The sequence below is a fragment of the Seriola aureovittata genome, chromosome 19 (genome assembly GCF_021018895.1).
Source record: "Seriola aureovittata isolate HTS-2021-v1 ecotype China chromosome 19, ASM2101889v1, whole genome shotgun sequence".
NCBI lineage: Eukaryota > Metazoa > Chordata > Actinopteri > Carangiformes > Carangidae > Seriola > Seriola aureovittata.
The window spans coordinates 22,620,802-22,635,061 of NC_079382.1; the positions used below are offsets into that span (position 1 = coordinate 22,620,802).

General features: G+C 40.8%; 1 protein-coding gene across 2 annotated transcripts in view; it reads left to right on the forward strand.

The window, feature by feature from the left end:
* Positions 1-14,260, forward strand: part of xrn2 (5'-3' exoribonuclease 2) — a 37,891-nt gene that overhangs the window by 8,994 nt on the left and 14,637 nt on the right. For both annotated transcript variants that reach the window (XM_056405698.1, XM_056405699.1), the window contains 10 exons: positions 1,655-1,790; positions 5,598-5,705; positions 5,938-6,027; positions 6,828-6,900; positions 7,259-7,342; positions 7,746-7,843; positions 9,632-9,711; positions 9,860-9,916; positions 11,181-11,249; positions 12,372-12,500. In XM_056405698.1, coding sequence (XP_056261673.1) covers positions 1,655-1,790; positions 5,598-5,705; positions 5,938-6,027; positions 6,828-6,900; positions 7,259-7,342; positions 7,746-7,843; positions 9,632-9,711; positions 9,860-9,916; positions 11,181-11,249; positions 12,372-12,500 — 924 coding nt within the window. The remainder of the gene's footprint in view (positions 1-1,654; positions 1,791-5,597; positions 5,706-5,937; positions 6,028-6,827; positions 6,901-7,258; positions 7,343-7,745; positions 7,844-9,631; positions 9,712-9,859; positions 9,917-11,180; positions 11,250-12,371; positions 12,501-14,260) is intronic.

Here is a 14,260-nt window from a genome sequence, read left to right on the forward strand (position 1 = left end):
AGCGAATACAGCCTGAATATGGAAACTAATCTGCCCTTTAATTATGATTATAAGATGGGCCTCTCTCTTCAAGAGATGTTTTCTGTTCCACACGTTCTTCTTCTTTGTCAAGACCTGCAACTACATTGCCCATAATGCAACTCAACCACCAGAGATTTTAGGTGTGTTTGGCTGATGTAACCTGGAGCAGAGAGGCTGCAGAGACTGTCACGACCTCAGAGGTTTGATCCCATGACAAGTGATGGCAGCATCATCACTAGGCTGGAGTCTGACATGAACCTGGTCACATTAATGTAAAGACTTGAGCAGCAGAAAAAAATACACAGAAATTAAAGAGAAACCTTCTGCGTCACAAAGAAACAAACTAAAACAATCTGTTTTAATGAACCACACGATACAGAAACAAGTGGATGAGGACGAAGGATAATAGGATCCATTCTGCTGATTGGCTGCCACAGTGTTATCAGGGTTTTAGGCTTCACTGTCAAGATGCCAAAAACCAAAATGAGTTTATCGGATTGATTAGCTATTGTATTGATATTCAAATCTGCTGTTGTCTGTAGAGACTGTTTATTTCTCTCATTTGGCTGATAACAACAGAAATAAGCTCTTGACAGTGCCGGAGTGTGTGCTGGTGAAGCAGTAGGTGTTCGACAGAGTGTGAGTGTGTGTGTTAATAATAGTGAATCTTTGGAGACCAGCTTCAGTCGGTGAAGATGGTGTTAACAAACAGAAGCAGAGAGAAGTACTCATTAATGCCACCGTGCTGCAGCACAAGCTGTTTAACTCCCTGCCACCTCCCCTAACCACACACACACACGCACACACACTTATACACACACTCAGCCCTCTTCTGAACAGCTCCCACCTCCCTCTGCACGTGATTAATATGGAAAGCAGGAATATTGGAGTAAATTCCTCTGTGACGCACTCGTCAAAGCTGCTAAATCCATCGGGCTAAATTGGTATTCATGGAGGCTTTCCTCTCAGGAGTCGGCGCTCCCTGTGGACCGCTCCCAGGATCCACCACACAGATGCCGGACGGCCTTGATTATGTGTGCAGAACGGCATCGCCGCCCCACATCTACCAAGAAGTCAAAGCCATTAAACTATTCCACCAGCAGCGAGGAAGTTGATGCAGAAGCATCGTTTTATTGTAACGTTTAGATTTATTTACACTACAAACATGTGATCGTCTGACTTAGTTAATGTCAAAGCGGCAGCGTCCAGACAGTCGATCCCCAAGTTTTCTGATGCATTATAAACAGAGGTGTCATCTGAATATCTGATGGAAGCCGAGGTGAACTGAAGGAACAGGGTTGATGGGAACAATGCAGCCGCCACGCAGCGAGTGTTTCCCCGGCCTCAGCTCGGCATCACTGATCAGTCCTCTGAAACTTTAAAGACTCTGGCCTCATTAGCTGCTGGAGCTTGTGATACTTGATGATTTAAAACTTCACTCAGCCTGTTGTTATATTCGCAGCTTTTTATGAGCAACGTTTTATATTTTGTGGCTCGCACTCGTTGTGAGCAGTTGATCAAACTGCTAAAGTAACAGCTTTAAAGTCTATAGTTAATAAGTTTCCTCACCATAGTTGACTTTTCCAGGATTGTGTGTCGTTGTGAAGCGTAACCATGTCCCTGTGTGCCGCAGGTTGTGGGAGGAGGGCTGGAAGCAGAGATACTACAAGACCAAGTTTGACGTGGACGCGACCGACGACGACTTCAGGAAGAAGGTGGTTCGATCGTACGTGGAGGGTCTCTGCTGGGTGCTGCGCTACTATTACCAGGTAACGTGACATGAACACAACTGTAGTTTCTTGTAACTCAATCCCTCATATACCAATTACTCACTGGAGCACCAAATTTGGATTAATCCGCCGCTGAAAATACTCCCCAAAAAAACCCACTATTTGCGACTTGTTTTTAAAGATTCACGTCTCAATAAGAGCCGATGGGTTTGGAGCCACAGACGGAGGAGGGAGGTCACAGGGTTTTTGTCAGATGGACATTTTGTCTTCTCATGTGATTTGTAAACAATTAGGAAAATCTAGAATAACACTATCCTCATCCTTAAAGCACATGACGTATGTGAGTGAGGTCACAGCGGCGAGAAGCTTTCAAGTCAAACCAGCAGCTGAAACACATCAGGCTCCTGGTGGATGAACTTTTTAATGTAGCAGCTTCACATGAAGCTCACAGGCAGGTTTGTGAACACTGATCTAATGGCCTCCAGAATCAGCACAATGTTAAAGACACATCTTTAAAGATAACTTAAGACAGAAGAAACGCCTCATGTGTTTTTAACTGAGCGACAGGTTTTTAATCTTTAAGAACTCCTGTGTGTTTGAGCCTCGACCAGATGTCCCTGCGCACGGCAGCGTCCGCTCTCTCCGTGTTTGCAGTGTGATTTTACACTACATCATTTTACTGTTGTACAATATTGATCTTTATCTCGAAATGAAATAATCAGCCGCGGGCCCTCTCCAGAAGAGCCGGGGCGTCTCAGGCTGAGCCGGGGGGATTTGTTTCGGGCTGATTGTGCTCTCCGTGTATGCGCGCTCCGCGTCGACTCCGCACGCTCGCCAATCCAAAGCCCGTCTCAGGGGGCCGTTCTGGATGAATTCATTAGCAGGCCCTCGGCGGACGGGGACGTGTCTGCGCTCCGCTGCCACACATTCACGGTTCTGTCCGCCGCCGCAGAGTTATGATCACACACACCTCTCGCCAAACGACGAGGGAAGGGAGAGCTGGGTTCATCCGAAACAAAAGACAGTGACAGAGATTCACACTCTGTTCTGTCTCTCAGATCCTTTGTGTTTTTAGGTGTGTAACCCTGATGAAGGAGCTTGTTTCATGCTTTTTATTTTCTATTTTCTCTCAGAAATCAACATATTTTTAAAAGACAGATTCACTTTGTCACGAGCAACAAAACAATTTCACCCACAAATAGAGGAGTTTTCTTTCTGATTCGTCTGTGTGTAAAAATCTGTTTCTGATTGATCAGGATTTTAGTAAAAGGACATAATATTTATTTTTAAATCAGGGAGTTTTTTCTCAGTCAATAAGTGCTGTGTGTAGTTCATTGTTATAAGTGGTTCAGCTCAGTTGTCAGTTTATTAGGAACACCCAGCTAAAACGAATGCAGTTTAAAACAGTCCTGCAGTAAATCCTTCTTCATGAAGGTTATAATGTTCAGTTTGTATTAAAACTGTTTTGATTTGACTGTGTGATCATTCTGGAGGAAGTTGTGTCTCATGTTTATTCAACACCCAAAATATAAAAATGATATAAACCATTTGCAGGTGTCATATTAGACTGTAACTCTTAGGCTCCCGGTGTAAATTATAAACTGACAACTGAGTGTAATTATTTCATATTGCTTAATAATAAAATCTCTGTTATTTAATTGGTTTTGGTTTGAGATACTTGGTTTATGGAAGTTGATTGATTTTAAACAGAACAGTCGTTAAAAGTCACAATTATTTGCAGAATATCATGTTAATTTATTAATTTCAAGTCAAAAATGATAAATAATGAAATTTACAGGTTTTCTGACATTTGATGGTCGTCACCTTCATTCTGCTGAAATTTATTTTTCTCAATTTTCTGACAAAGTAGAAACAGGATTCTGAAGAATCGTCTGGAGGCAATTCCACTGAATGTTTTACTTTGATGAATGTGAAGAGGGAGCAACTTTCTCTCCTTGTCAGTTGTTATGAAACGGGACAGTTAATGTAATTTTTTTTCTTCTGTTGTTGTGTCCGTCCCCCCCCCCCCCCCCCGGCCACAGTCACAAATGAGTTTCTCCTCCTGACAAAACGTATCGTCATATTACCATAAATGATCTGTGCCATTATTTGAATGTGGAGATCGGAGCCTCCTCTACCTTTTATCATGGTAAAGTCCCATATTATCATGTGAATGGCCATCTTTAATAATAGAGTGGTGGTGAGCTTTGAAACGAGATTGGCTGACGTGAAGATTGGTGGATTTATCGGAGGACCACCTCAGAGGTGGATTGTGGGAAGTGAAGGTCGTTCTTTGGTGGCGAGGCGTGTTTGCTCAGGGAAGGATAAGTGGTCCAAACGCCGGATCTGCAGGGTTATTTCTGAGGTGCAAGAGCCTCTCAGCGGGTGTCGCAGACTATTCTGTCCCCAGGCGCTTCAGGGTTCCCAGTAACAGTTTCTCGTTCCAATATCTGGATTGATTTTTGCTCCATTGTAGTTTGAAAGTGCAGCGACAACAGACGGTGATTTAATTTAGGAGTCTGATTCAGGCTCGTTCAGGTTTTTAAATGTCAGATTGGATTTGAAGCTTTAAGCTTGGAATTTTAGTGGAGAAAGGGCAAAGAAAATCTTTTCTTTCCATTTCCAAGTCGTTTTTTAATGTCTTTTTTCTCTCATTGTATCTCACGAACTTATTAGTCAGGACCTTACCTCAAATCTAACACTTGAAATGAAAAAGCACCAAGTCTGCACCAACCATCACCAATGAACAGTTAAATGTAGAGCAGAGGCTGTTAAACTGAACTGAATCAATAACAATTTTGATGATCAATTAATCCTCATTTATCTTTTATGAAGCAGAAATATCAAACTCTGATTCCAGCTCCTCAGATGTGAAGATTTTCTGCTTTTCTCTTTTATTTTGTTGTAGAATTAGTGGTTGGACAAAACCAATCATCGTAGGACGTCACCTCGAGCTCCGGTGAATATTGACGAGCTTTAACAATCATCAGTTCATCAGTTGATTAATTAAGCAGCTGTGTTGTGATTTATCAGTCGTCTAATAATCTGGAGCTGAAACACGTTTCTGATCTGCTGGAAGAATCTGAACCGAACCAGCTCGTACATGATGCTGCACACGGATCGAAATTAAATTCTTCTTTACAGCTCTTTAACGTCATCTAGTGAATTCATGGAAACTCATTACTTTTAGTCTCTTTGTTATTAAATCTTCTTGTATTTATCTGTTTTCTTCATATTATATAAATATAGTACTCCCACCTTATTTAATCATGAGCCAGGTGAAGGCCACAGTGATACAATAAACTTGTACTTTTTGCCTTTTCAGACGTTTTCTCTTCTCCACACACCTCAGTTTAATTGTTGAGCATCAATCTGCTGATTATTTTCTAGATTGTTTGGTGTGTAAAACATCAGAAAACACTGAAAAAATTTCACAATTTTCTAAAGTAACTTCTTCAGATGTCTGTTTTTTTTTTCCTGATGGTCAAAAGCCCAAAAACAAATCATTTATAATAATGTGAGACAGACGCAGCAAATCTTCACGTTATAGAAACTGGAAGCTTTTTTTTCTTTTCTTGAAAAATTGACTTGAATGATTAATAGTTAATTGAATTATAATTTTATGATCATTGTCGCTCTTATTCAAATACACTTGGCAGTAAGAATGTGAAGTGAACGGATAAACTGATAATGAAAAGCTGTAGGTAAATGGTGAATATATATTTTCTGTATTTCAGCCACCAACATTCGAAGGTTGTGGTTTCGGTAAAACTGAAGCATCATGTGACGTGTGTGAAGCAGGATGGACAGACTCGTATTAACGTCAGTGTCTGTGTTGATTTGCAGGGCTGTGCTTCCTGGAAATGGTACTTCCCGTTCCACTACGCCCCGTTCGCCTCCGACTTCAAAGACATCAAAGAGATGTTCACCGAGTTCGAGAAGGGAACCAAACCAGTAAGAAGAGACTTTTCTCCTGTCTTTGTTTTGCACCAATCAGACGCCAGTTAACCAGATCTTTTTCTAACTTTTTATTTTAAATTGTAATTAAAGGATTTAAACATCAACATCATCATCAAGACTTCACATCAAAATGAAATCTGATATTTTAGGCAACAAATATTCCATTAATTAGTTTCTAAAATACATACGAGTGTGTAAATGACCTGTGTGCTGTGATTCTGTGCAGTTTAAGCCCCTGGAGCAGCTGATGTCAGTGTTTCCTGCTGCCAGCGGCAACTTCCTGCCTGAAACATGGCGGAACCTCATGAGCAACCCAGTAAGTTTTAAAGCTTCATATTTTCCTATTCTGTGTTTTATTTTGAAGTGTTGATCCATAAGAAGATATATTTGTAGTGTTAAGAGCCCGAAAACCATCTCAGTGTAGTTTTACATCTCCTCTCTCAGGCTTCTCTCTGGAGCTCTAGCAACAACAGGTCGGTGATCCAATCAGAGGAGAGGAGGCCCTGAGCCTCTCTCTTCTGATTGGCTGACTGTTTTCTGAGTGATCAAATAAAAATAAAGCAGATTTCAGGTAAAAACACTCAGAGAAACCAAATCCTGCAAGGTTTGGATGGTGGGTCCAGGTGGGCGGGGCTTGGTGACTGCTTTGTTGTGACATCACAAAGTTCCAGAAGTCCTGACGGCTGGTTTTAAGGCTCAGTTTCTGAATACAGGCTGTGTGCATTTCTCTGTGGACTGAGGCTTTGATACTTTCACAGTATTAATATAGAAGCTAGAGCTGATCTATAATCACACTACACATGGACACAGACCTTTACACTATGTGGGGCCTTCTAAGAGTCCAGAATGAGGTGCAGGGAGATCGAGACTGGTGACAACTCAGGTTTTTAAAAATTTGGGAATATATTACAACGAAAAGAAAACTTTGGGAAACAGTCCATTCCCTGAAGATAAGATTGTGTGTGAAGTATTTAATTTTAGTTTCAATGACTTGTAAAGGTCTCGTAGAGAAATGAAGACTTTCTAACAACTGAAAATAATATGAAATAAGCTTCTCTAAGTTGTTGTACTTGTATCGGTCTCTTCAGCTTCTGTTAAACTCTTACTTTGACACAGGTTTCTTCCATCATTGACTTCTACCCCGATGACTTCGCCATTGATCTCAACGGCAAGAAGTACGCCTGGCAAGGTGAGTCACAGTCCGGCTGAGAGACCCAGAATTCAAAGGTGGTTTGTGATATTACTGACTCATCCAAACTGCTTTATCGCAACACGTTGACTAAACTCCTGTCGAGACTCTTCAAAATAAAATCATTTTTAATCATCACAGGATGTGTTTTTATGACTTCTCTCTGAGCCTTACAGGGGCTAAATATTTAAAAGTTTTGCCTCCTTCAAACCTCACCTTCAGGGTGAGAAGTTCAAATCCAAACTCCAAAAGCACTTGAAGAGCATTGTAATTTTTACTTGAATTACGTTTCAGGCGTACCTCACACTCAGAAGTCACTTTGAGTGCAGTTATTCTGTGTGTGTGCTTTGTTTTGAAGGCGTTGCCCTGCTGCCATTTGTGGATGAACGTCGGCTGAGGGCGGCTCTGGCGGACGTCTACCCCGACCTCACACCTGAGGAAGGTGAGCACAACTCCAGCAGTTAACTGGAGCTGGAATTAAAGGTGTTGGTGTGTCACATCTCAGTGTTTGTATATGAATGTTACTAATTTAAAACTAGCCAGAGTCAGTTAACATCAGCAGTTAACAGTAGAAAGAGAGGATGGTCCACATGTGGTGCAGGCATCTTAAACCGAACATGTCTGCGCTTAATGTTAAATGTTTATGTTTCAATAACAGCAAAGCTTGAGCTGCAACTGCTGTTAATTCTAATGAGGAAAAGATCCGTCTGTCCTGTTTTGTTCCTTTCCTTTCCCTCTGAGAGATTCGGTTTCTCTTCCTTTCCCTTTCCCTCCAGTCTGTCCAGTAACCTCTGATCACTGGTTTTGCCTCCCTGACCACAGCTGCTGTCTGTTCTCTGTTGCAGTGAAGAGAAACAGCCTGGGAAGCGACGTGCTGTTTATCAGCAAATCTCACCCGCTCTTCGACTTTGTCCACGAACTCTACCGCACAGAATCTATCGAGGTAACAAAACTCAGACCCCCGGACACATTAGATCAGCTGATATATCACACATATAGCCAGAAGTTTCTTTTTAAACACATTAAGTTTTCTTTGCTTTCAACCAGAAATCACCAGTCCTGATTTGAAATGTGGCGAAACATGAGCAACTGAAATGTTTCGCTGTCAACCTGACAACACAGTATTGCTCGGACAACAAGCTTATCTCCCGATTCAATATGTATTTTAATTTAAGTAATGCGATTAGATGTTTCCAACAACAATACACATCACATGTCAGAGTTTTATTTCAGCAGCATTTTGCTATAAACCCCTTGGCTCTGTCTTACAGCCACGCTAACAAAAAAATCTGTCATTAGGATAACCACTGAAGAACGGGCCAATATCTTAGTCTTCTATCTGTTACTTAATTACACTTCTGTTGTGATTAAGTGAAGTAAAATACACTTAAACTACTCTTAGAATAAAGTTAAAGAAAGTGCTGTTATAGTGAAATGAATTAAAGTGGAATCACAGGTGCTTTTATTCTGAAGCTCTGAGCTCGTCTCGGACAGGAAGTGTGGATGTAGTTTTTGTGACCTTGAAGCCTCTGGTCGACAGACGGTCGGACAGCAGCAGTTAGCTGTTAGCTTTTTGCAGTTAGTGGAATGCTAAACTGTCCGCAGCGCCGTTAAACATGCGCCGATGCTGTCATGCTAACCAGCTAGCTCCTGGTGTGACTGTTAGCACAAATGTCTAATAGGATGAAATGATGAAGTGATGTCATTGTATATCCAAAAGGTCAAAGGACAAATAACTGTGGAATAACACACACACACACACACACACACACACACACACACACACACACACACACACACACACACACACACACACACAGAGTCAGCTGCTGCTGCTGCTGTGTCACTCTGCTGCAGATGTGTCGTGTGGTTTTGCAGGTGTTGCCTTGGATTTCGTCATGTTGATTATACATTTATGAACCAAAGCATTTGTTCATTTTACTCACTGGGTGAAAACGACTTAATGAGCAACAGTGAAGCAAAATGCAGCAGCAAGTCAATCTGCGAACACTGTCGCTGTCTGAGACAGACACATCACTGTTGTCAGTTAAAGACTGTTAAAAGGCAAATTACTGAAAACAAGATGAAAAGCTGAGCTCTGTGTTCATTATATCCCAAAGAGCAAACAATAGATTGATTCTGTATCTGTTTTACTGGTAGTAGAAGAACATGTTAGTTTGTCCTGCTGATGGAACAACACAACAGCTGATGGGCTCATTGAAATGGAAAAGGTTCAACCTCTGAGGAACAGGAATGGATTCCCAATCCAGTTTTATTTATAAAGCACTTTTTAAAAACAACACTGTTGACCAAAGTGCTGTACAATTAAAATAACAATACAATGCAAATACAATGTAATGAAAATATTCGATCCTTTTACACGTCTTCAGCCTGTTTTTGTTCACACACGGTGCATTCAGGCACAGTATCGAGTGTAGGTCAACTGAACTTCACCAGCGGAGCTCATCGCATAATCACTTAAGTCACATGCAAAATAGACTTGAAGTGTCGGTTACAGAGCCGTTGTGTGGCCGGTGTAAATGGCTGTATTGATTAACTGTATTGATTATCAGACTGAGGAACTGAAACACCTCCTGTTTAAATGCACTGTTAAATCTTCTGTGTGAAGCAGAGAGTTCATCCTCTGGGGATTCGAACCGTGCATGCAACAGGGTGAATAATACAGTGAGTGGATGTTTTACTGGTCAGTAAACAGCTTTGTCTCCCTCAGGGCACTGAGATCCCTGCAGAGCTGTGCCATGGAATCCAAGGTATATTAAATCTTGATGACGACCCTATTCTACCAGATAAGTAAGGGAACGCCTGCTTTACTCTCACTTTTTACAATTTTGTCCCACATTCACTTTTAATGAACAGTCACTGGAGTGGAGCCGGTCCGGCGTGACGACTCTGTGGCTGAACCTGGTTTATTCAGTTTTGTTTGATGTTTGTTCTTCAGGTCGGTGACGTCGCCCATCCCCATGCTGCGTGACATCTCACAGAACATTTCGATTGGGTAAGAACCGTCTGTCGTTTAAACTGAGTGTAGAACATGTTGGTTTACATGAAGTCCTTCCGTTGAGGTTGAGATATTTGCCACGTGCTGGTTTTCGGTCGATGCTGATGATACGCAGCTTCACAGGCTGGATCCTCTGTCTTTTACTGTGCAGCATTGACAGACACTTTTTTTTTTTTTGCTTATCCCTGAACTCTGACTCTGCATGTGTTTGAGCGACTGGCACAAAGAACAATTTAATGAAATGTTCAGATGATGGAAACAGGAGAGGAGGTGAACTCAATAAGAAGAAACTAGATTTAATGCAATTAAAGACAGAATCCTTCCTATTTGCAAGACAAAGACGGGGACATCACATGACTGCATATTGAGACAGTTATTATTACTAAGTTCGATTTTTTTTTTTTTTTTTTATAAGGGGTGCCAGCCAGGTCTCTCTAAGATGAGTCAAGTTCAAGATTATATCAAACTAACACAAAGGATGCACATTCAAAATGCCCCCGCCCTCCAGCTTATTGTGACTGTCGATGTTTTTGATGAATCAGTTGATCTTTTAACCTGTTCTACATCAAATGTCCTGACACGTCCAACAAAAATTAAAATAAAATATATATAGAGAGAGAAAACAGCAAATTCTCATTACAGGAGAAGCTGGCATTATGTTACTGAAGTAGTTGCTTCTACCTGTTAAATTCGTAAAGCCTGCAGCTTGAAGCACAAAGACGAGCCTTAAATGAACGTAACAAACCTTCACGTGCAGTTAAAAATCACAGTGTATGTGTTTCAGCTCACAGTAAACATTACATATTATTCTATGTGCATATACACATACATGTAATTTATGTAAACAAACGACCTCAGACCGATATCTCGGTGTGTGTTCTTTCTTTCCCAGTGATTCGCAGAGAGACTCTTTACAGTGCCGCTCCACAGCAGATTAATTTTAGACTCATTGCAGTGTCGAGCTCTGCATCTGTACACCCACCTTTCATTACAATAATACAAGTGTGCAGCCGTTCTGCGAGGGTGAAAAGACATTCAGGAACACGTAGGAAATGACAGAGTGAAGCAGGCGAGGCAGGTTGAGAAGAAAATGACAACACTTCATCACAGAATAATCCTCGACATGAAACATCACAAACTTGGGGTCTCTGTGTTGAAGGGAGATTTTTTCCTTTAAAAAAAAAAAAAAAAAAAAGTCTTTTAAAAATGTGAGCTAATGAAACTCTTGACTCATTGAAAACGGTTTTCCTCTATTTTCCAGAGTGAAGTTCAAGGATCCTGAGTATGCAGATGGCTTTGTGTTCAAGGCGGTCCTCCTGCCTGGAGCCAAGTGAGGGTTTTTTTTTTTCTTTTTCCAACTTTATTTATCTCATAAATTCTTTTCAAAACATCAAAGACTCTTTTATTTCCCACTCCTCATTATTAAAGGGTACGTCTGGTGATATTCTATGTTTTTCTGATAGTCCACAAATCCCGTGAAATTCTGAAAACCAACAATGTGTCAGTCTGTCACTCAGCACTTTCTGACCTCCCTGCTCCGTCTTTGGCGCTCGGCTCCGAGCCCATTGGTTCCTACTGAAGACATTACTCTTTAAAAACACCTCATAAATATGTATTTTCATTTTTAGAGGAGAATAATATATAGTGGTTTGTAGGAAGTGTTATTCAGACAGGAGTAAGTAGGACATTTGTTAGGGACTATTTTCAGCGGTGGATTAATCCACATTCGTTGCTGTAGTGAGTATTTGGAGCAGCAGGACAGTGTCTCTATACGTTGGCCCTGTGATAGACTGGCCATCTTTACCCAGCCCTCATCCAATGTGAGGGATCGGCTCCAGCCTCCATTTGTCAGTGATGAGTCTCTTGTTTTAGAGATTCGTTCTGACGTTTTTTCATCGTTTCAGTGCAAAAGTGTAATTTTGGAAGTTTATTGTTAAACTGTAAAATGTCCTGCTGTCATTTCATATCTTTTTCACAAGTGTTTATAAATATAAATATATAAATATATATGTATCTATCTATCTACCAGCCGGTATATCATTATCAGAATTTTTTTACTCTCTAATATCGGTATCAGCATCGGCCCCAAAAGTGAAATATTGGTCAGGCTCTAATTTTTATTAGTTATTTTTATTATTATATAATAGTCTCTCAGTTGTGGTGACGATTAATCGTTTACTCCATTAAATATCTAAATAATGACAAGATAATGGCCACTGGAAGTGACTAGAGCCAAGTGTGTGATCACATTTAATATGTATATTTATTAATTAGTTATCTAATTATTCAACACTAGCCTTAAGTTTATCCAAACAAATCCACAGGGCCCCACCCAGAGAGAACAGCACTCCTCTCTCTGTTATGTTCACCAATCATAGGAAAGTATTTTCATATAATAATATTTCCCACTGCAGCTTTAAGTTTGTTTGTTTGTTTGTTTGTTTGTTTTCAGGATTCCCAATAAGGTCCTGAAACCAGGTGACTGGGAGAAGGGGAACCGGGAATCGTGGAGACCCCAGCTGGGCTTCAACCCCAACAGGCAGCGGGCTCACCTGGACCAGTCCGGCTTCAGGGCTCTGGGGTAAGGTTATCTATTACTGTTCATTTAACAGCCATAAAGACGATGGAAAAATCATACCTGTGCATCAGACGAATGAGAAGTGAGACTTTTTCTCACAGAATGAAACATACAACGTATTTCTAACCAGTGGAAAAGTCAGGAGTGTCAAGTGTTGCCGCTGAAGCTGTAGTTGAGTTAATGTAAAAACACAATAGGTTTGCTCAAAGGGAAAATCTATAACATCAGGATACAGACTGATAAGTAGATAGTTTCAGTTTATATTCAAGTTAACACCTAAAGCTCCATATTTTTTTCTTTTTCTATGTTTTTATTTGAAGTGTTGATCCATCAGAAGATACATTTGTGGTTTTAAGAACCCAAAACCATCTCAGTGTAGTTTTACATCTCCTCTCTCAGGCTTCTCTCTGCAGCTCTAGTAACAACAGGTCAGTGAGCCAATCAGAAGAGAGGAGGCTCTGATCCTCTCTTCTGATTGGCTGACTGTTTTCTGAGTGATCCAATAAAAATATAGCAGATTTCAGGTAAAAACACTCAGAGAAACCAAATCCTGCAAGGTTTGGATGGTGGGTCCAGGTGGGCGGGGCTTGGTGACTGCTTTGTTGTGACATCACAAAGTTCCAGAAGTCCTGACGGCTGGTTTTAAGGCTCAGTTTCTGAATACAGGCTGTGTGCATTTCTCTGTGGACTGAGGCTTTGATACTTTCACAGTATTAATATAGAAGCTAGAGCTGATCTATAATCACACTACACATGGACACAGACCTTTACACTGGAGGAGCTTTAAATCTGCATTATCTATAATATTTTAATGTCTGGAAGGAAACAAAGAAAAAGTCTCCACAAAAATCAGACGTTAAATTAATTCCACATTTGAAGCTCATCACATTGTCATCCTCATGCAATGTTACATTTCGAAAGTCACAGTAGTTTGTAACATCCTTTGCTCTTACAACAGGCCGTTAGTCCTTGTTACATGTGTTATTAAACACACACACCTGCCTGTGAAATGTCTTGCTGTGTGATGATATAATGTTATAGTGAGCAGTGTTAAACAATGACTGCTGATTCTGCAGTGACTCAGTGTTCAGATCTGGGAGACGAGTACAGTATTTTCAAATGGAAAATGTGTTTAAATGTTTGTACCCCCCCCCCCCCCCCCCCCCCCAACGGTCCCCATTAACCAGCCATCCTTGATTATGATCTAAGCTCTCTCCTCCACACATTGATATTATCATTAAGGAAATGTGAATAATTGAACATCTGGCTCGGTCCGACTGTGGCGTGTTTAGGAATTAATTATGCAGGGATTGAAGAAACACCATGTATTCCCTCTTTTTTTTTTCTCTTCCTGCTAAACTAAGTCAATTCAGTAATTCAGGCAGTTATGTGCGTTGATGGGGCCAAACAGGCAGGTGCTCCGAGGCTGGTGAGCAGAAAAACCAGGAGAAAATTGCTAAGAGGATTTTTTTTTTTTTCTCTGTTGCTTTGATTTTGAAATCAGATGTCATGTAGTTTGAGGGCAAATAATGGAGCCGATTGCAGAGATCAGCATCCAGCCGGACGAGTCTGATTACAGCTGCAGAAAAAACGTTTAAACTTCATTATCTGACCATCTTGTGTTGTGTAAATCCTTTAGTTTTTAACCATTTTAATGTGGTTTATGAGGCAGAGCAAATGTGTAAGAACTGCTGATCTGATCCCTGTGGAGTCTTAAATGTCTTAAAGGCCTTGAATATTTGTTTTCATATCTTAAGGATTTA